We start from the raw sequence: 21,991 nt of genomic DNA, 5'->3' as shown, positions 1-21,991 counted from the left end.
TTGCAACATGTACCAATCAGGTTGGTAGTTTTACTTGTGCCTGTATAACTGGATATCAAGGTGATGGATTCACGTGTACAGGTGAGAGTCAAGTGTTTAGATCTAAGTTGTTTGCATATCTCCCAAAATCTCAATCTTTTAGCCATTGATGACTCTTTAATTTGAAATTTTCTTAATACATATACCATGTATAACAATTTACCACTCACTCATCTTCTTTTAGATGTAGATGAATGTGCTTCTAATCCTGGAATGTGTCATCCTATGGCAACATGTACCAATGAGATTGGTAGCTTTACTTGTGCCTGTATAACTGGATATGACGGTGACGGAGTCACGTGTACAGGTGAGAGTTACAGCTGCAATTATTTACACGCGCGTCAAGTTGTGAATTTGACACAAACAAAGTTTACATATTTCTGTATTATTAATAACCATAGCCGGGGCATCGAAATTAGAAGACAGGGATAACCAACTTCGTGATTCTATAGAATTATCAATCTGGATGTTTCACTCGCATCTGTTGGTCGTGTTCCCGGGATCGTGTTGGTCTGCTGCATTTAAAAAGTGCGGCATTCATCAGACTATTGCGAAGGATCCCACTCAATCACCAGAACAAGCATAACAATGAAACAGTCAAAATATAATGTATTAGACTGTAAAGTTTAATTTAATGCAAGTATCCGCTAGGTGCTAGGTCAAAGCTTTTTCATGAATCTAAATATTAACCATATGTGACGTATCATGTCAAAAGGAGACACTTTTGGGCAGGATCGTAAATGGAGAAATAGCCAAAAATCTGCTGGTGGGTGATTTTTTCACAATTTGGGTTTGTTGCTAATTTGTGATGTTATTAATGTTAAAAATATTGTCTGATAGTTTCAGACCGGAATGTAACTGGCATCTTGTATTTTTTGAGACATTTTTCAAGTTAATTCCACTCTCAACATTGTCAATAATATTTTTAAAGGCCGATATCTCAATTTCCAATTTTATAATACCATAACTTCCGAACTCAATATCTTTGCTTAGGAATGTCCAAATTCATTTGGGAAAACGGCGTTGTGAAGCAAAATATCTCTATATTTAAGATATGTAAAAACCTCAAAATTCATAACCTGCCCAAAAGTGTCTCCTTTTGACATGACACGTCACATATAATGAATACGCAAACCCAGCGTGATTAGATACGTCAGTAGTTTTTCCTGGCTTCTTTATATCTTATTTAAACTATTTAGCCATGTTAACCGAGAGTTACAAAAGTCTTCTTAATCTATCAATTGTATTTTGAGCTATTGCTGAAAAAACAAAACCTTGATGAATCCACATTTTTACATTATTATGTTTTGATGGATCCAAGTGTGTGAAAATATTGGATCCAAAACATAATAATGATAAAATTGATGCTTTACTCAATATTTATTGGTCTCGCTATGAGTTTTAAAATATTGGACTCGACTACGTCTCGTCCAATATTTTTAAACTCATAGCTCGACCAATAAATATGGGCTCAATCGATCCAATTTTATATCAGTATTGATTTTTGGTATTGATTTACAGACATAGATTAGATTATATATATTGCTTTTATATTGCCTTTGTTATGGATGGTATACTTTTGATAAATATTTTTAATTTGAATCGAAGTGTTTATGATTGAGAATAAAAGAATTGTTTCAGCCGCTGGCGTCATCTGTCGTCTCATATAACACGGGCGGTATCACTATTTTTGGCGTAAAATAATACACTTATTCTTTTATTCAAATTCATTTTATGTGGGTTTGGGTACACTTAATGCATTGTTTTATTAACTTAATTAAAATGAGATACTATGACTTGATCAATGACGTGTAAAGCCAAGCAGACTTCATTAAGAGATGAGTTGCGATCTCAATCAATGAACATGCCGCCCGAGGTTTTCAATACTTTTTTTCAATACAACTATATGGGTCATTTAACTTGTTCCGTATGTGCGTGACATTTTAGTAAAGACCGTACAAAAACTAATACAGCTGCTATAAATACAACTATAGCTTCAGAACTAATAATTGTGTTTATAATATTTCAACATGGAAAGAAGGGTTATTTATTTACGCCCATTTCTTTCAATATTAATAACACAGCAGTGTTTTGAAAGAAAAAATACTCGAATTGAAAAGTTTTTGTAAAAGCTTTTTGTATTGATTTGAAGTCAGCGCGAAGATAATAGAGAGTTTGCGGAATGAAGTTACTGGAACTTTAACGGCAACTTCAAAAATATTGATTGGATTTCTTGCTCAAATTCACTTCAACGCGAACGTCAGATTGGTTTCTGTACCATCAGCGTCTTGTTGCTTAAACTCGGGACATGTGTATCAATGTGCGTTCAAAAGAAGGGTATGTGTAAGAGCTTGTTACCAACTACATCCAAATTTCTCTCTTTTGTTTAGTCAAATGGTTATTAGTCCCACTTCAAGACAAAAGACTCTACCTTAAGAGCTTCGTTTGAGTAAACATGAATGAACTCGCGATACCACTCAACATGGATTATGTCGGGACCCAGCGTTAATCTCCTTATCATATTATTTTGAAACTAGCTAGGCCCTATACGTTTCAATTAATATTCTTACGATAGTTATAGGCCTATATATATATATATAATTATTTAATAAAGGCTCGTCAGCTTTGTCAATTCCATATTCCAATTTACTTCGCAAAGCCTAATGAAATACATATTCTTTATTTCTTTCCCTCCTTCTGAATCTCTCTCCCCTTCCCCTCCTGTTTCCCCTTCCTGCATTCTCCTTATTTTCCCTCCTTCTCCCCTCTATCTGTACTCGCTCTCTCAAACTTGACCTCATATAATTACCCACTCGCACTCCTGTTTCCCCCCCCAGTGATTTTGTCAGGGTTTTTCTGTTAGGAGGGCGTGGGCCGATTCTCAAAGGGAAACGTTTTTACAAAAATGGGCTTAAAATGGCAGAAAAAGGCCTAAAAGCGTAAAATATCACGGCGGCCAGCATCCAAAAGGGAAGGGTCAAGAAGGAAGAGAAGATGTCCCACGGGGGAGCCCCCCACTGGCTACCAGCAAAGCACCTCCCTGTCCACTTCCAATGCCCTCCCTCTCCTCCTCCCTACCCCTCTCTCTCTCTCTCTCTCTCTTACCAGGCATAACCTATGACATGTTATATATAAAAATGTTATGCACCTGCTTTACTCTTCCAGAAGTATCGTACACTGCTGGCTCAAGTAAAACCAGACCATTTTACGGGAACTTAATCCCCTTGGCGTTGAAGTCAAGCCAAAAACTTGGTTCCGCAAGCTGATTTGGTGTACGTCATGAGCACACACACAATTATTTATCAAGTGTGACGTTTGGAACAAAATTTATTTTGATTTAATTCAATCAGTAATTTTCAGCAACATGTAGCATGTTTTTTACCCAAACCAAATTAGATTTCCAATAATTGGTCTATTAACTAGATAATACATAAGTGGTAATTATGTAGTCTATGAGGAAATAGGCAAACTATTGTTCTAAAGTATGACGTATTTCATCATAATTTACGGCACACTATAGATTCTCGCGTTAACTTTAACTTCAAGCGGCTTTAATGGCAGAGTGGTTTTGAATACATAATCCTCTATAATCCTCTAGACGTTAAAGTTAAAGTTAAAGTAACTTCATTCCGCAAGGTCTCTAATAGCGGAATATACGTACCACAATACTTGCATAATATCTATTAATCGCTGTAAATTGCAACTTTGAAATTCGGGTATTTTTCTTTAAAACACCATTCAGTACTGTGTTGTTAATATTGACCGACATTGGACAAATGGGGTATCAAAATGCATGTAAATAAGCCATTTATTGTGTGAAAGCAATTATTAGTTCTGAAGCTGTACGCGTATGTATAACTGCCGAGTTACTTTTTTGTGCAGTCTATAGTTATATATATCTGTCATTTGCAAATAAGTTATGTAACAGGAACACCTTTTGCATTGGGAGACAAGTCCTTACATGTCAATGATTTGAGCCCTACGTAAAAATGTAGTATCTACACGTAAGTAACGTAGCAGATACACTTAAGTAACGTAGCTGTTATGGGAGGTCAGATGTGATGATATTCAATATTGGATTCAGGCAAAGTTAGAAATTTCTGATTTATTTATATATCCACATGGATCTCGGCAAATATTGTCACTTCAATAAGGTATGCCACCTATACACTTCCGAAAAGACATGCACGCATATTGTATCAAGAATGTTGTTATACGGATATTGTTTACTCGTAATATTCTTAAGATGTGGATTATGGCGTACCTCAGGGATCATTTATCGGCCCTATAATTCTAGCATTTTATCATTCCAGTTGGTAAGATCATCAATCACTACAACCTTTCTTGTAATTCCTTTACATTAATCCTGAAGATAAAACATATGAACAAACAAATTTCACCCATGATCCATCAAAAAATTAGTTTGTTCTAAAGTCACTTCTATATGAAATCAGATCGTGGATGACTTATTTCACTATGATTAAGGGGTACTACACCCTGTGGTAAATTTGTGACTATTTTTGCATTTTTCTCAAAAAATAATAACACACTGGTAACAAAAGTTATGTATATTATTGGGGCAAGGGATCCAATTACTACACTGAAATTTCAGTAACTCAAGACAAGCGGTTCAGCATATATGATAGGAAATGAGGTACATCCTAGCGGTACCTTATTTTTTATCATAAATAACGAACCGCTTATTTTGGGTCACTGAAATTCCAGTGTAGTAATTGGATTCCTTGCCCCTATAATACACATAACTTTTGTTACCAGTGTGTTATTAGTTTTTGAGAAAAATGCAAAAATAGACACAATTTTATCGAGGGGTGTAGTACCCTTAAACTGACGGCGCGGAAGTTTGAATATCGCGTGTTGAGAGCCGACTGTTTTTATTCGTTTTATGGTCAACATGAGTAGGTTTTTTAAAATAAAACCACGTGATTCGTGCTTGATAATTATTTTTTTTAAATATAAAATCATAATGTTATGATTTCCGGAGACTCCCTTTAATACAATGCAGCATTTTATGTACATTGCGGTAAATAAAACACCTCCAAAAATATTTTTCTGATAATTTTTCTTCATTGGAGGAATGGTTAATGTTACTTTAAAGACATTTGTCCGATTGTTTGTTTGTTTTGGATGTCACCAGATATCAATGAATGCACTGCAAACACTGACAACTGTCACGTTTGGGCTACGTGCACTAATACCGTTGGTTCTTTCACATGTGCATGTAATGCCGGCTATAGTGGAGATGGAATGTCATGCACAGGTAAGACTGCTTTATGGTATTTATGTTTGTTTGTTTGTTTGTTTGTTTATTTATTTATTTATTCATTTATGTATTTATTTATTTATTTATATATTTATTTATTTATTTATTTATTTTTGATTTATTGATTTATTGATTTATTGATTTATTGATTTATTGATTTATTGATTTATTGATTTATTGATTTATTTTCTATTTATTTACTTTCAAACTGAATTTTTAAACATTTCAAAACATATTTTACATTGACATTTGGTCTTAACAATGACGTAAACCATAACTTTGGTGAATCATTTTAGTTAAAACGTTGATAATTAAATGACATCCAGCTTTGAAAATGATCGTGTGTATTGTAAATAATTTAAAATGTTCATGCATGTGAATACGTGTATTCCATAACAGAAATTATACGTCAGTCATTGATCGTATAAATTGTAAATGTTCCATACGGCAAGTTCAGGTTTTTATACTTATTTTTCTTGATTTAAGATATTGGCAAAATATAACTACATAAATATCAAGAAAATTAAGAAATTATGTGCTTACATTTGATGATATTTTCATTTGTTAAAGTATAAAGTAGGATGTCAATTTAAGCATTAGCATTAGGTCACAATTGGTAACCGAATCTTACAAAGTTTGAAAAATCTTTTCATACACTTTTGTACAGATTTGAATGAATGCAGTTTGAGTACTGATGACTGTGATACAAATGCTGCTTGTGCTAATACCGCCGGGTCATTTACGTGTTCGTGTAATGCCGGCTATACAGGAAGTGGACAATCATGTTTAGGTGAGAAACAAGTTTGTTTATACATGATGCTGTGACGATGATGACGACGATGGCAACGGTGATGTTAATTATGATGATTATGATGAGGATGATGACCTGTACCCAACACTTCCACAAAAGACTGTAATTTAAAGAGAGAATGCTAGTAAACTGGTGCTATTTAAACAGGGGAAGTTTGCGTTTAAGTGGCATATTTTCTAAGCACCATGTGGCCTGTACACAAAGCTGAAAGATGAAGGTCAGCCAAATCCAATGGTATTTGGTACTTAGTCTAGTTAGGTCAGATGGTTCACAACTATGATAGTAAAAAAATCAGGTGACTCCCCTGGGGGAAATTCCATGACCCCCCTAAAATTGGCCCTCTTTTGACCTGCCTCAGAATTGATATGGCTTAAAAATGCCCAACATTTGAACTCATGAAAATGTACTTTGAAATAACCTGGGTCTGACAGAAAGTTGAACATATTGAAATTGAACCATGCTTTATAAGATGACTTATTCAGAAAAAAATAATTCTTTTGATATAATTACGTAAAATAATGGTGGAATTTGGGCAAAAACAGGATTTTTCATAATTTTGAAAGTAGCGAAAAAAGAACATTTTCAAATCACATTTTCTGCTATATTCAGGCTAACTTTGGATCAAACCTTTTGGATAATATAACCAACATGTTGTACTTTTGAAATATGTTTGAATTAGCGTGGTACTTTTTTCCTATACTGTAGGGGAGTTTGTTGATTTTGGTGGATTTTCCGTTTTTTGCTTGTTTATTTGTAGACTTAATTAACGTTTTCGACTGTATAAACATACTAATTATTTTACATTCACAATACGGCTTCAATTCTCAACCAAGGTTATTATTGATTTGAGTTTGATAAGTATTTTCAAGTGGATTTTGCTCGTTTATTATAGTGGAATTTGGTAATTTTCATGGAATTTGCATATGAATCTCCCTGCAAACTAATGATATGAAACTTGGGTTTCCTAGATTGATATGATAATAAATTATTTTAATTGCTGATTTTAGAAATATAACAGAATGTGTTTGTTTTGTGTTAATGGAATTTGTTTTTTCCAAGGAATTTGTGTCTTTTAACATATTTTCGAAAGTGGAATTTGCAACAAACATTACACTGTTTAGGTAATAAATCATATTTTAAATAAAATAGACTAATCTGTAGTTAAAAAAACATTTATAACAAAACAAAACAAACACCACACCATACATCATATTATCTACTACCAATGCAATGGAATTTTCATTTCTTTTCAAAGGCAAATTTACCAAATAACATGTACAGGTAGTTTAAGCAGGGTCTAAAATTGAATCTGAATATGTACATGTAATGATGTACGTTTACAATATCTCAATATCTCATTGAGTGTGAAACTCACGCATTCAGGGACTTTATCAGGTATCAAGTCTATTGCCATTTGGTCTAATACCATTTGGTCTAATACCCATTTTATCTACAGACTTGACATTTAGTATGGAATATTTTCTCACAAAATTCAAGAACTGGGCTGGAATTTCGGACTTAATGCAAAATTGTTTTGTTATTGTCCAATGAACTCACGCTGCTTCTTTGTGTACAGTAAGATTATAACATTTCATCTGGCCCCAGGGGGGCATTCAAACTTGCTGGGTGCGTACCACTTTTAAAAGCCATATTTTTAAAGCTACTTCCACTTTCAAAACGGGTAAATTACAAGTGCATTTCAGTTCTAATGAATACTTATTGGTATTAAGGTTCAGTAAACATCACCTTAAACCTCAATAAATTTGACAATAATGTTGCTCAAATTCAGAAATTTTACCCCCACAAAAATCCAATTCAGTCTCCTTAAAACCGCCATTTTAGACTAATTCACTACATTATGAGCGCCATAATGTAAACTAATGGAATTTGGAAAGCACATTTTCTGTCAAAAAATTATGTTACACCATCTCCCGACACACCCTGATTAATATTTAGTCTGTGCGGTTTATGCAGACACCTTCCAGACCAGTCTTGGAATTTTGGAAAAAAATATTCCATACTAAATATCAAGTCTGTATATACAAAAGGTCTAGTACCAGAAAGGCTAATTACCACGTCTAATAATCATCATAGTCTATAATCATTTAGTTAATATTGTTTGGTCCAATAACCAGTATGTCTACTGACCATATAGACTAATAACCATGTGGTCTAATATTTTATTATGAACAATTTGGCCTAATTACCTTCTGACCTAATAACTGTTTGGTCTATTAACCGTATGGTCTAATAACCAGTTTAGTCTAATACTATGTCGTGTATTTGCCAAAAAATTCGTCTACAACTGGTTACGGGCTGTAAATATATGTAAATGAGACGAGCATGTGTATAAACATACTACATTCATCAAAACTTATGCATTATTCCTCGGAATTCTCAGAATTAATATTGTTTATTATTGTTTATAATGTACCAAAAAAATAAGAAGAAGACATGTGGCCTGCATGTATTAAAAGTGACATTTTGCCGGGCTATATGTGCTTCTTTTCTGGTCTTTACAAGGTATATAAATAATAGAACCGACACTGGACTCATCATGCATCACCGGGGGTGCCACAGGCATGGGACATTGGCCAGTACGAGTTACCTGCAACTCCAAACATTAAAACAAAATAGGTTTGCCTGTTTACGTCATTTGCATAGAGTTGGAAGCTGTTGGAATACTACATGTATTATAGGCCTGTTTATATAATCCCTGTTTATGAAACAAGCAAAGGCATCCTGCTTTTTATACGACCACGGTAACCCCGGCCTATGACCTCATCATGTGTAGTAGCATCATTGCGCCTACATAGCCTCACACGTGCTACATGATGCAGTCATGTCTACAGTAGAATTCAACTCGACCTTTGCAGGACTTAAACCCCATTAAAAGCTATTAAACCAAGATAACAGCTCAACTGATTAAATCATATCTTCTCTGGTTAAATACACACAACATATATGTCTGCTTTACACGTACAATGGAGCAATGAGCTGGGATTATACTTTCAGTTGGGTGAACGATTATAAAGCGAGCGCTAGAGAACAAATCTGTGTGGTCTTTGTTTACGAAATGGGACAATACGTGCTTATTGTTAACCAGCGTTCTTGAAAATGAGAAACATGGTGGTTTGCAGACTTAACACGGTTTGGAAATAATTTCTTCATATTTTTGGTGTTATCTGTCGTTTACATATCCTTCCTAAAAACCAAAGTACGCATATTTCCAAACATCTAAATTAGCTAAAAATTTAGGACATGTTACAAAACTATATTGTCTAGAATTTTAGAAGAGTACTTTTAATATTGGCCGGTTATTTTTCACACAGCGACGTTAACTAGGCATATCCCCATACTTTTAACTTAGGCTATTTGTAGAGGTCACGCGTCAATGGGAAAGAGCACTGTGTATTGTGTATAGGAAAACGGACAGTAACTGCAGTATGATTAGACCAATCGGTTAGTAGACCAATTAATTAGTAGACTAAATGCTTGTTAGACCAAATGGTTTGTATACCAAAAGGGTAATATTAGACCAAATGGCTATTAGACTTAATGGTTATAGATCAGATGGGTATTAGACCAAATGGTTCATTGGAATAAATGGTTTTAGACTTTTTGGTTATTAGGGACCGTTCACAAACACTTGTTGGGAGGGTGGGCTGATGCAAAAAGGTGGGGGCCTGAAAAATGTTGATCCTCCTGGGGGGGCCTTGAAAAAAATGACCACAAATTTTCCCGTGAAAATTGAATTTATATGCTTTTCTATGGGGTTGACCCATAATTTTCATGTCAAAACGGGGGGCCTGACATTTTGAGGTCTGTAAAGGCGGGCCCGAAAAATTTTCGCGATGAAATTTTTTGGCATCAGGCCCCCCCCTAACAAGTGTTTGTGAACGGTCCCTTAGACTATTGGGTTTTGGTCGAAATGGTAAATAGAAGCAAATGGTTATTGTACCAAATGATAATGGGACCAAGTGGATGTAGTAAAATCTAACAAATTCTCACACATCAAATTTAATTTATTAGGGATTCATTCATGAAAACCACGCTTATACCAGAACATTTTGTGATATTATACTATTTCTTCATCATACCATTTTTTCTCCAACTGAAATCCTCACGTAAATCAGCCGGTCCTAAACGCTGGGCCATATCGCCGTTGTTTAGTCTCAAACAATCAAGCGCGCCGTTAGGTGGCGCGTATGTATATAGGCATATGAATGTAAATTATTGACCAAATACAGCCAAAAATGGGATATTTGGACATTAAAAAGTCACTTCTAGGTAAAAACTTGTACTCAGTTGTTATTAATAATCTACATACTGATGTTATATAATATTTTCTTTCTGAATAATACAGATTGTAAATAGTATTAGACAATATTAATATGCTCATTTTGATTTTGTTGATTTACGAACTGATGCAAAATGCAATATTTTAAAGACCCCTTAAAAAAAATTGGAAAAAGATACCACAATAGAGAAAGCATTTTTCTATAGGCAAAGGATGGGAAATGTTTATCTAAAAAGGTTATATCAAACTCAGCCTGAATAAAGGCAATAATTAAGTTAGAAATTAGGTAAAATTTGCATTTTTTCTCATTTTCGACATTTTGAAAATATGGCTATATTGAGTTTATGAAAAATCCACCTTAATGAAATTGCTGGCTTCTGCAAATTTGTGAGGAGATTCACCAATATATGTATTTTCAATACCAATTTGTTTGGGACCTGTTGAATTATGGAGTTTCCTACAATATTTCCTGGAAATGCGATGAAAAACTGCTTTTTAAAACATATTTTTGGTGATTTTGGAGCGATTTTTAGGGGGTGGTCATATTTTTTAACGGGGGGCTCCAGAGAATTTTTTAGTGTCGTGATTGAAAAGTGTTATCAAAACCTATCAATGTCCCAAAATATTATTGATGGCGGCCGACCTTCATCTTTCACGTCTGCAGGAAATTAGAAAATATGCCACTTAAGCTGGTAACCAACTCATTTCATAATTTTGATCTAAGTCACAGGCCATTCATAATGATTTCGTATCTGTCTATAACCGCCTAGATACAAAAGGGAGTGCACATTGCCTAAAGTGCTGAAGGTGTTTTTTAACAGTTGAGGCAAACTGTTCCTCTAGCTAGCGTAAAGCATATAAAGGATTCATAAAATGATTCGTATATGATAGTAATTTACTCCTGACTTTTAATTTGCTGTGAAACGGACTGACTATTCTAAAGCCAGACACACTATTTGCTGCACAGTTTTGAAATCGACCTAAGATATTATGTGTCATATTACTTCTTAAATAGCCTACAGGTCGCACAAATAGCCCCCCCTACAAACACATTTATGTAACCCACGGGACAAGACAAGTAGGGTGAAAAATAAGTATTTCCCCTGCGTAAGTTCTATGATGACGAAACAATACGGTATTGCAAGCTTATATCAATTGCTTTCATTACAAGTAACACGTTATTTTCTTATCTTATCGGTTATTAGATGAAGATGAATGCACAGCTGGTACAGACGACTGCCATTCTGCTTCCTCATGCACCAATACTGTTGGTTCTTTTACTTGTGCATGTAATGTCGGTTATAGTGGAGATGGGTTTACATGCTATGGTAATGCTATTAACACTAGACAGCTCAGATAGAAAAGAAAGTTCTCAGTTATATAATCCGTCCTACACCAAAACATGATCTTGTTATGACAATTTGATACCAGTCTATGAAAATTGGTACATTTTCAAAAGTTGCGAATCAAAACGATGCACGCGGTCGAAATTACAAAGCCTGGTCAAACTTGCTTGCCCACGATGGGCCGGCTGCCGACTATCCCAAGTGTTATTGTTAATTGAAAATGCACAAACTTTCATATACTGGTATGAATGCACAGCTGATACAAGCAACTGCAGTTCAGCTGCCTCATGTACCAATACTGTTGGTTCGTTCACATGTGCATGTAATGACGGCTATAGCGGAGATGGAGTAACATGCGATGGTAATGTTATTAAAACTATATCACCGATCTGAACTACTTAACAGTATTGTTATTTTTACGTAACATTTTGTTTTCATATCGCTTTTGATTTTAATTACCTTTAGTTTTTAATTAACTCGTTTCAGTAGAAATATAATTATGTTACTGGATGGACCAACATTTACATTTACTAAATATGTCAACATAATTGAGCGTTTTTGAAGATGTCTTTTTTTTTAACGATGCCTTCACATCTGGTTTTTTTTACTAACGATTGATGACATAGATTTGGATGAATGTAATTTGGATACTGACAACTGTGATACAAATGCTACTTGTGCTAATACCGCTGGGTCATTTACGTGTACGTGTAATACCGGCTATACAGGAAGTGGACAAGCATGTTCAGGTGAGAACTATACTAAGTTTGTTGATACATAATAGAGGGATTGCGATATTCCAAACGCAGCACGTGGACCGTACGTTTTTACTTTTAAGACTTTTCGCCTTGTTTTGCTCTCCTTCTGACACTTGACATGTGACGGCATTGCCTGGCACTATGCGCGCGAATTATGGCAATTTCCATTGTTCATTGCCCGGCAGTGTACGTACGCATTGTAGATTGCTCAGGGCCCACCATATTATATATATAATTTTTCTTTTTCTTTTTAATTCTTTTTAATTTTGCTTTATTTTATCATGGTTCTGCTGTACTACTATTTGTAGTTTTAATCATTTCTCACCTACCACTGTTTTTGTCACCTACCACCTATCACCTACCTTTGTCGATAAACAATGATGTCAAGTGGTCTATACAGTAAGGCTAAATAAAAAAAGAACCTGGTATGTCTCAAAGCCGTTTTGAGAAAAATTTTAAAGCAAAGTTACCTGATTCGATAATCGCATTGTTTAGGTATAAAACTGCAATGGAGACGAATTTTAATATACAGGTAAAATCATAAAAAATGTGATTACAACAACATCGATGTAGGAAGTGGTTATTTATGCCACGATCAGGTCAAGGCAATGACGTAGGGGTTGCAGCTCAATCCATCAAGGTCCAAAAATATCCTAAAATTTGGCAAATCCCACAAATTCCCCTTATTTTCCCCAAGTTACTAAAATCCGCACAGATTCCACCCAAAAAGTCAATGTTTTTGTAAATCAGCCTTAACAGAATCCGAGCATTCCACTGAAAAGGGGCATACAACGTTAGAAGAAACAGTTACTGCCATCTATGACGACATCCCATCAACTTTGAATGACAATCAAGTAAACCCTATTGAGATGGTTGTTGGATCATGCGAGAATAATCAGGTATGAATTGCAATGCTATTTCTTCGATATTTGATCAGAGTCAAATGCTTAATAAGAGATTTTTTGCTAGGAGGGGGGGGGGGGATTTTGCGCAAAATTGCCGCAAATAATGGAAATGCTCGTAATTGTGGGTTTTTACTGGGGGAAACTGGTGGAACAAGAGTTCTGACTTCTCTCCCATGCTACCCCACTACCCCGAGCCGCCACTGCCTACACTAAAAAGCCTGGTGTTTATACAAATTGGGCAAAGCATATTTCCAACTTATGATACAACATACATGGAAGAAGACTTTAAACAAGATTCCTAAGATCATTGGATAGGGTCATGTTCCAGGTTGCATGACAATAGACACTTACCACCATCTTCAGAGTCATCGGGAATGTGTTGTCATGTAACATAGGTCTTCAAAAATGTTTCTTTCACAAAACACAGGTCTGCAATTCAAAAATAGAAGAACTTGTAAATTCAAGGGACGAGTATGTTTTGGATTATTTTGACATAAACAACATATCTAATACCAGAATTGAAGACACGTATTTTGGTAAGTAACATAAAATATCAAAAGCTGAGCGCACTGTGAACCAATTCGCCGTCGATGTGACGTCATAATCGGATTAACTACCATAGCAATAGATGAATACAAATTTTGAATAGATCACCCTGCACTACAAGCACTAATCACCTGTGAATGTCAGCAAACATAGATTGAATACAATAGCGCTCTTTTCAAAGATACTAATCCTACAGGTTTGAGTAAACAGCCTTTCTTTGACATAATGGTCAATGCATTGGTACCGCTTGAACGTTGTAGTGCATGCGATATTGTCAAAATTGTATTAGTCTATTGCCATGGTAGTTAATGCGATTAATTACGTCACTTCGACGGCGAATAAAGTCTCATTTCCAATGGAATAGTTCAATTCAATTCAATCATCATAGCTCTTAAATTGACCTCAACCTGTCGGGTATGCTACTGTACACTTAGTGTGCAAACGTATTGAGGCTAAATATCTTTGCCTTGGGAGATATGTGACATACTACCACGAAATGAGCATTAAGTCGCAAGTTGGTAGTTTCGAAACTTGGCGTTGGCGTTGTTTCTTACGCACCTGTTCAAGCCAGTAGTATGTCTTTATGTCCTTTGTAAATGGGGGCACAATTGGCTATTCTCGAACGACATACTATTGGCTTGTACAGATGCGCGGAAAACACAAAACACCAACTCATTAGGCCAGGATGTCTCGAAACTACCAACTTGCGACTTTACACTCATTTCGTGGTAGTAGGTCACATTGTGATTTTCGAGGCAATACATACATGGTGGTTACATTTTGATTGACAGATGGGTTGGCGCAAGTCTCTTGTATCTGGTGTGCCCGTAGCCTAATTTATTGCAAAAATGTACTCTGCATTACATTCAATATTCTTTAATTGTAACAATATGAAATGAAATACAACTAAACTGAACTGATCCATATGACCATGAACTAAAAAGATAACAGTCTATCCGCAACCATTCAAAGTCTCAGCATCGCCCTATAATGAGGGCTGATTGTTCCATGAAATGCGACAGGCGAAATTTCTACACACGTACCACGTAGTTTTACGGTCTTTCGTGTAAACGTCAAGACACGCGAAACTCATTCGCGTATACGCGAAGGCACGCAACGCCGGCGTGATTGTTAGACACGGCACGATGGAACAATCGGCCCTCATGAATATGCGAGAATTCATAGCATACAAAAACACGGGGACTTTGACTGGTTGCGATTGGTCTTAGTAGTCTTTGCATACAGGGTCATTTAAAATTCATAATTCAAATATATTTGCTTGAAAAATCCATTAAACAAGTACTCACTACTTTAGCTTTCGCCATGACTTGGTCCAATGCTTTTCCTGCTAAACGGCTTGTTGACATTTCCCGGAAGTGATGCTTTTTTTCCGAGCAGTGGATCGTATACGTGATCGAGAGATCCACACTGTAGTTTACGTTTGGAATAGCCTACCAGATGGAGTAGTCGGAGACATATCTGACAAGAGCAGAGTGCATAAGCATCTCATGTCACGTGTCTGATACTTTACTGTAACCCTTCACTCTTGTTGTTCATAAGCTGTTGTGAACCGCTGATTGGCCCATGCCGTTTTCTTTCATAGTGCCTATGTGCCTATATACGTTCTTGACCTGTGTCACTCCTCCTCCTCATCTTCTAGAATCGAGCTCCGAACCTGCTCACAATTTTTGATGGAGGAGCAAAATGTATGTTGTAGTTTCATCAAAATATCAAAACAACGTTATGAAACGACAGTATAGTAATACTATATTAATGTATTCCTATGTTTAACTTTCAGATACCTATATATTCAGAGCTAGCATGGACGATACAAGTGATACCCGGACGTACGATATTGGGAATCACCTTGATAACGTTCAATTTGAAGTTTCGATTCCAACGAAGGCCTTTGTATCAGGTAACATGGAAAAAAAGTTTTAAAGTTTAATGGTTGGTTATTGCAAGTTTTTTGCCTTACATTTCTTCTTTCTGAACGCTAAAAGTAAATGTAACCCATTTTTTAAACTCCAAGAGGTTGTTCCGCGCTATATGAAATACCTCTTAATAATGTTTATAGTTTTGGGGATTTTGTTCGGCAATCTATTTTAACAGATCACGTCATAGTTGCTTCTGTTCTTAAATTCGATCGTCCATTGAGGAACTTCTCAGACACAACTCGTCAGATTGTTGGAACTGGCAGTAAAGTGCTATCGATGAACGTTTATAACACTTTTACCAAGCTCACTATTCCATACGAGAGTGAAGAAATCTTTCATATTACATACAAATTGCTACCGGTAAGTCGTTGGAGAATACAGTTAAAGTAATGACATATCCGAGTGAGGGTTAAATTCGAACCCTCTGGATGGCTATGAGCTGGAAATTTACACAATTGTATATGGAAGGGGTCCAGGGTTCATGGGTCTAGCCCGACCGCTGTTCATGTAAGTTGCCCCACTGATTGGAGGAAATATTCCAATTCCATGGTTTCCATGTCATTTTGATTCAACATGCGGTATTTTGTTCTCATTAGTTTGGTTCGAGTCTGGTAATGTTCCTCAGTAAATGTTAAAACTTTTCTCAAAGGCTTTCAAGCAAACTCGAATCCATACCTGACCCAAAGGTGTGTTTTCGGCCGATTAATAGGTGGATCAACTGGAATAGAATTACACATGCAATATACTGTTTAAGGATAGAAGTACTTTATATTTTTCAGGATGCCGTTGATAGTACTGCTGGACCGTCATGTCATTATGTCACATCAACTGGGTAATAGACTTTTCCTTTTATTACCTTCTTGTTGAAGTGTTGGGGGAGGCTCTTGATGAAATTGTTGTGATCTTCCCTCCCAGTCCTAGGTGTAGAGCTGTTTCTTTTTACCCTTTTTACTTCTTTATTTTTCCATGCCAGTTTTGAAGCTGTTTTGAAGCTGGTATATGGCTTGTAGAAGCGCAATTCCAGCTTGCTTTCCTCTTTATTTTTCACCTCTGTTTTATTTCACCCCTGCATTTCTCCTTGCATGCCTTCCCCCTTTATACTCTTCTTCATTCTAATTTCACTTTAACTCTCCCAGCTGTATGTACAGGTGGCAATTCCATCAACCCACTTGTCCATAATCGCCACTCTGCTTGCAACTCAACCCCACCTCCTAGCTGGTACCAGGCGGATAACTCAGGCTTTGCGGCCTGAGGAAACAGACGGGGCTCTGGGTATGGGAAGGAAAACCCTAATTTAAACCAACAAGGGTTCCCCCCTTGTTTTCGTGATTATGTGAGTAAGGACACATTGATAACAGCTCGTTTCTAACTACCACAGTGTCCAAAGGGGGAGCAGCCTATCTGGATTCCCCTAACCAAGGTGTATTCTTGAAATACATCATCCAGGCATAGGTTATTGCGACAGGCTAGTGTCCCATCCAGTGTAAAAAACCTATTCACTACGAAACCTGACAAAGAGAAACTACCAAAACTCGTACCGAAAAGCCACCTCAGACTAAACCAGTCCATATGAAGGGTAGTGGTGAAAGCCCCTCCAGGGAAGCCACTAACTCGATGAGAGGGAGGAAGACTAGGTACAACCCAAAAGAAACAACTTCAATAAACATCACAAAAACCAAACTCAAGATAGGAAACTGGAACGTTCAGGGCCTCAATGCCCCAGGAAAGATCGATGTGCTGATTGATGAATGTGATAGATATAAGTTGGACTTAGTCGCTCTGACAGAACTGCACTGGCCAGGCCAAGGAAGGAGTAGACACAAGAATTGGGAGATCATACACTCCGGTCCAGACACCAGCAGAAGAGAGAAAACCGTCGGCCTTTTGTTATCCCACACAGCTGCAAAATCCCTGCTGTCATATGAATGCATTTCTGACAGGCTGCTCATAGCAAGATTCAACTGCAAGCATGTGAAAGATAAGATAAGTAAAAGATGAAGTGGACCTGAAAATGAGAGACAACCAAGCAGGCTTCAGAAAGGGCCGTTCTTGTCAAGACCAAATTTTCAGCCTAAACCAGATCATTGAGAAGTGTTTGGACCAACAGCTACCCTGCCTCATTAATTTCATTGACTTCAAGGCTGCTTTTGACTCAGTGCACAGGCCCTCCCTGTGGGAAATTCTCCGCATCTATGGAATACCTCCCAAGATAATTAACATCATAAGGAGTTCATATCGGGACACAATATGTGCAGTGAAAGCAGAAGGACCCTTTCTAGCTGGTTCAAGATCATCACCGGAGTCAGACAGGGTGACATCTGGTCTCCATTACTCTTTGGCTTAGCCATTGACTTCATCATGAAGAGGGCTGTTGATGAAAACAACAGAGGATTAATCCTATTGCCAAGGGGGAGTTCAAGATATCCAGAAGAAAAGTTAGCTGATCTGGATTATGCTGATGATATAGCTCTCCTTGAAGAGACTGATGTCAAGATGGCAGAGACAACAGAAGCCATCCGTGTTACTGCCGGTAAACTAGGACTCCAGATGAGCTATAAGAAGACAGAGATCATGACCATTAGCCGATCCAATGTTACAAAACCAGCTGTTCACCTAGGCAATGAAGGTCTCATCAAAGTAGTTGACCATTTCAAGTACCTTGGTGCCTACTGCAGTGCTGACGGGTCCAATGTCAAAGAATTGAATAACAGAATCGGTAAAGCCACAGGAGCCTTCAGAGAGCTGGACAAGGTGTGGAAGGATCGTAACATCAACATGGAGACCAAGCTGAAGTTCTACAATGCTTGTGTAATCTCCACACTCCTTTATGCCGCTGAGTGCTGGACTCTCACAGAGGGACGAGGCTAGACTTGATGCCTTTGACATGCGCTGCCAACGCAAAATTCTTCGAGTGATATGGTCACAACATATATCAAATAGCTGTATTCGATCCAAGACCAAACAGCCCCAACTCACATCAGTTATCAGAAAGCGCCGCCTACAGTGGTTTGGCCATCTGCAACGAATGGATGGAGACCGCACCCCCAAGAGGCTCTATCATTGGAAGCCAACCCATGGGAAACGCAAACCTGGTCGTCCTAAGACATCATGGAGAGACGTCATCCACAGAGACATCTCAAGGCTGGACCTAGGGTGGACTGTAAAGGAGGCTGAGGTTGCAGCTTTGGACCGTAGGATTTGGAAGCATCTCTTGAGCCAGGCAGCATGTGCAGAAATGCATGAAGCTGACTGGTAGGTAGGTAGGTAGGTAGGTAGTTTTGAAGACTTGTTGGGCCCTTGCACTTCAACATAGACTTGTTTACAGACAAAAGTCCTATCTACGCCACTGGTACACTGCAAAATTATCAGAACACTTCGGAAGCGTTCTGTCTAAAGTGTTCAAGATGAAAATAGTCTGATGGCAATTTGACTGTTTGAACAAGAAACTACTACAAATGTCTGGATAGATGCTTCCAATGAAGACGATACAAAATTAGAACACGAGGTGTTTCGATTTTAATTTAACTTGATATTATCCTGGACTTGATCATGAAATCGCTATCAGAAGAATTTCATCTTGAACACGTAAGACGCATACAGAACACGAAGTGTTTTGTGAATGTTGCAGTGTAGGACTTTAAACGGAAAAGAAATATTTTATGTTAATAATAAGATGTATGAATATTTAAAAAAAATATGGTTTATTTTAAGTAAGTGAAATTTGCGACTATATGGGAAGAAATATAAAAACTAAATAACATGATTTTTTACTTTTAAAGATATGTATAATTATATGTAAGACTTACAAACTCCAATTTGAACTCGTCATGCTCATTGTCTATTATATCGTGATCTAAACATATTTCTTTTGCCGTTTGTCTGTTTTAATTAACATTTGTAGGACTTGGTCTGATGATGGTTGTTGGATCACCGACTCGAATAAGACTCACGTGACCTGTGGTTGCAATCACATGACTAGCTTTGCAGTTTTGATGCAACTTGTTGATGTAATGTGTTTGGATGCAGCATAATAAATGATAATTATAGAATAGTAAAATGATAACTTTAGTGAGTCTGAAGGCATATAGATAATAACACCACTGCTCTTCTCCATCTGACTCATTAGCTCAGTTGCAAGAGCATCGGTCCGGTGATCCGAAGTTCTCAAGTTCAAAATAATTCTGGATGATCAGAGTCATTTTTTCTTTGGCTGTCGTTTATATCATGTGGAGACTTGTGTTAAAAAACATAAAATGATAATTTTTTGCAAATTTTGCGCAAGACCTTCTGGTACTGGTAGAAAAGCTAAAAGTGCAAAAAAGGGGTACTGAGCTCTGAGATTCAAAATATCATATCAAATATATTGCGTAAGTTCTAATTACTATTGATATGTGAATATATTTTCCAAAGACTCTTTGTTTTCATTCATCAGGTTGGTGAACTACCAAGTGTTCATGTTAAGCTGCTGTCGTATATAAGCTACATAACTATCTCCATATCAATACTATGTCTGCTGGTAACCATCATACTTTATGTAGTATCCAAGTAAGTTTTGCATTTTATTGTAGTAAATAAGGACCGTTTGATTAATTCTGAATTGGACTATTAAAGAATAATAGGCCTGACTTTAAGAATGAACAATTAGTACGTAACTACATTACATACTATATATGTATGTAAGCATAAACAATATTTATGTATTGATAAACGAACTAATTAGCAGTATTAAAAAAAAAATTAACCGAATGAACAACTTGCTGTGCTCTATATAATTTATTTACAATGGGATCTGTTTTGGTTTCTAACCTCACAATCGTGCAGTCAGGTTAAACAGCACTAATTAGAGCTGGGTAGTGCTTGAAAAAAAGAGGATCTATTTTCTTGCATGGCATCTGAAAAAAGAAGCTTAAAGATCACTGAAAAGTAAAAGCTGCACAGTCAAAAATATGCATATTTCAGAGTAACATGCAGAAATTACATGTTATTTTAAGCTGCACAGTCAAAAATGTGCATATTTCAGGGTAACATGCAGAAATTACATGTTAGTTTACAGTTTTAATGAAAAGTTCCCCCAAATTCATGATACACATCGGTTTTCCGAACCAGCCGGTGTGCCCTATCTCGTCCCAAAAAAGAGGACGCTCTGTAAAAGTATGGTCTTTACACTTCAGTGGTTTAAAAAAAAATGTCAGGTCATCATAATGTTGAAATATTGGTCATTTAGAGATTCAACCTTCTACACTTAATGATAATAATGTCTTTTCACCGTGAGAGTTCCCTGTATGAGAAAATCATGCTTGACATTGCCTACTTTACTACTTTACCATGTGTTTTAGAGAATTAGTGGTTTGAACCATAAAGTACTGTTGGTTAAGCGAGGCAAATCACATCGTCGAACTACTTTTAACAATTGGTTTGCTGTGTTGTGTATTATAGTGTCAAACCAATTTATTTTGAAACTACTACAGCATTTGTTATACTTTTACAGAGTGTACAAGAACATTCGAATAGCTATTCATATCAACTTGGCCATGTCGCTGCTGCTAGCACAGCTTGTGTTTGTCACGGGAATAGATGCACAATTGAAGGTATGTCCTGACCGCATGGGATGCAATCTATTACAATGTTTAATACTAAATTATCACATAAGCATAATAGGCCTACTATGCATCAGGTTATTATAAGTTGTTTTTTTGTTATTATGCATGTCTTTGAAAATTCTCTTGCTCCGAATAAACAACACATATGTGCCTGGACACCTCGAATAAGCCGTAAAGTCCCCTCTGGTCATTTTTACATTTTTGCATATTTGCAAAGAGCATGTTTCAGGGATTAAAATGACACCTCAATGAACTTCATATGACAATCAGAAGCGAAGTTATGGCTTGTTATAGGTTGTCATGAATCCTAACGCGAAACTGAGCAAAACGTGTTCAAAGTTAGGGAAGCATTATGACCATTCATCAGACGGGCCTCAGAAAATGTAGATTATTTCATATTTCCACTTATTTCTTTAAAATAAAACTTTGTATGTGTTTAGAAGAAAGCTTAAACATTTAAAATCTGCA

At 36.6% G+C, this 21,991-nt stretch overlaps 1 protein-coding gene across 1 annotated transcript in view; it reads left to right on the top strand.

The window, feature by feature from the left end:
- The first annotated feature begins 29 nt into the window (after positions 1–29).
- LOC140141018 (uncharacterized) overlaps positions 30–21,991 on the top strand; it is a 33,163-nt gene continuing 11,201 nt past the window's right edge. The window contains exons 1-14 of the mRNA XM_072162795.1: positions 30–81; positions 224–346; positions 5,195–5,317; positions 5,988–6,110; positions 11,637–11,759; positions 12,404–12,526; positions 13,286–13,434; positions 13,868–13,976; positions 15,785–15,904; positions 16,099–16,283; positions 16,703–16,755; positions 19,825–19,930; positions 20,356–20,468; positions 21,412–21,511. Coding sequence (XP_072018896.1) covers positions 253–346; positions 5,195–5,317; positions 5,988–6,110; positions 11,637–11,759; positions 12,404–12,526; positions 13,286–13,434; positions 13,868–13,976; positions 15,785–15,904; positions 16,099–16,283; positions 16,703–16,755; positions 19,825–19,930; positions 20,356–20,468; positions 21,412–21,511 — 1,521 coding nt within the window. The 5' untranslated portion in view covers positions 30–81; positions 224–252. The remainder of the gene's footprint in view (positions 82–223; positions 347–5,194; positions 5,318–5,987; positions 6,111–11,636; positions 11,760–12,403; positions 12,527–13,285; positions 13,435–13,867; positions 13,977–15,784; positions 15,905–16,098; positions 16,284–16,702; positions 16,756–19,824; positions 19,931–20,355; positions 20,469–21,411; positions 21,512–21,991) is intronic.

Source organism: Amphiura filiformis, chromosome 19 (genome assembly GCF_039555335.1).
Source record: "Amphiura filiformis chromosome 19, Afil_fr2py, whole genome shotgun sequence".
NCBI classification, from domain to species: Eukaryota; Metazoa; Echinodermata; class Ophiuroidea; order Amphilepidida; family Amphiuridae; genus Amphiura; species Amphiura filiformis.
This window is presented reverse-complemented; position numbering and strand designations above follow the sequence as displayed.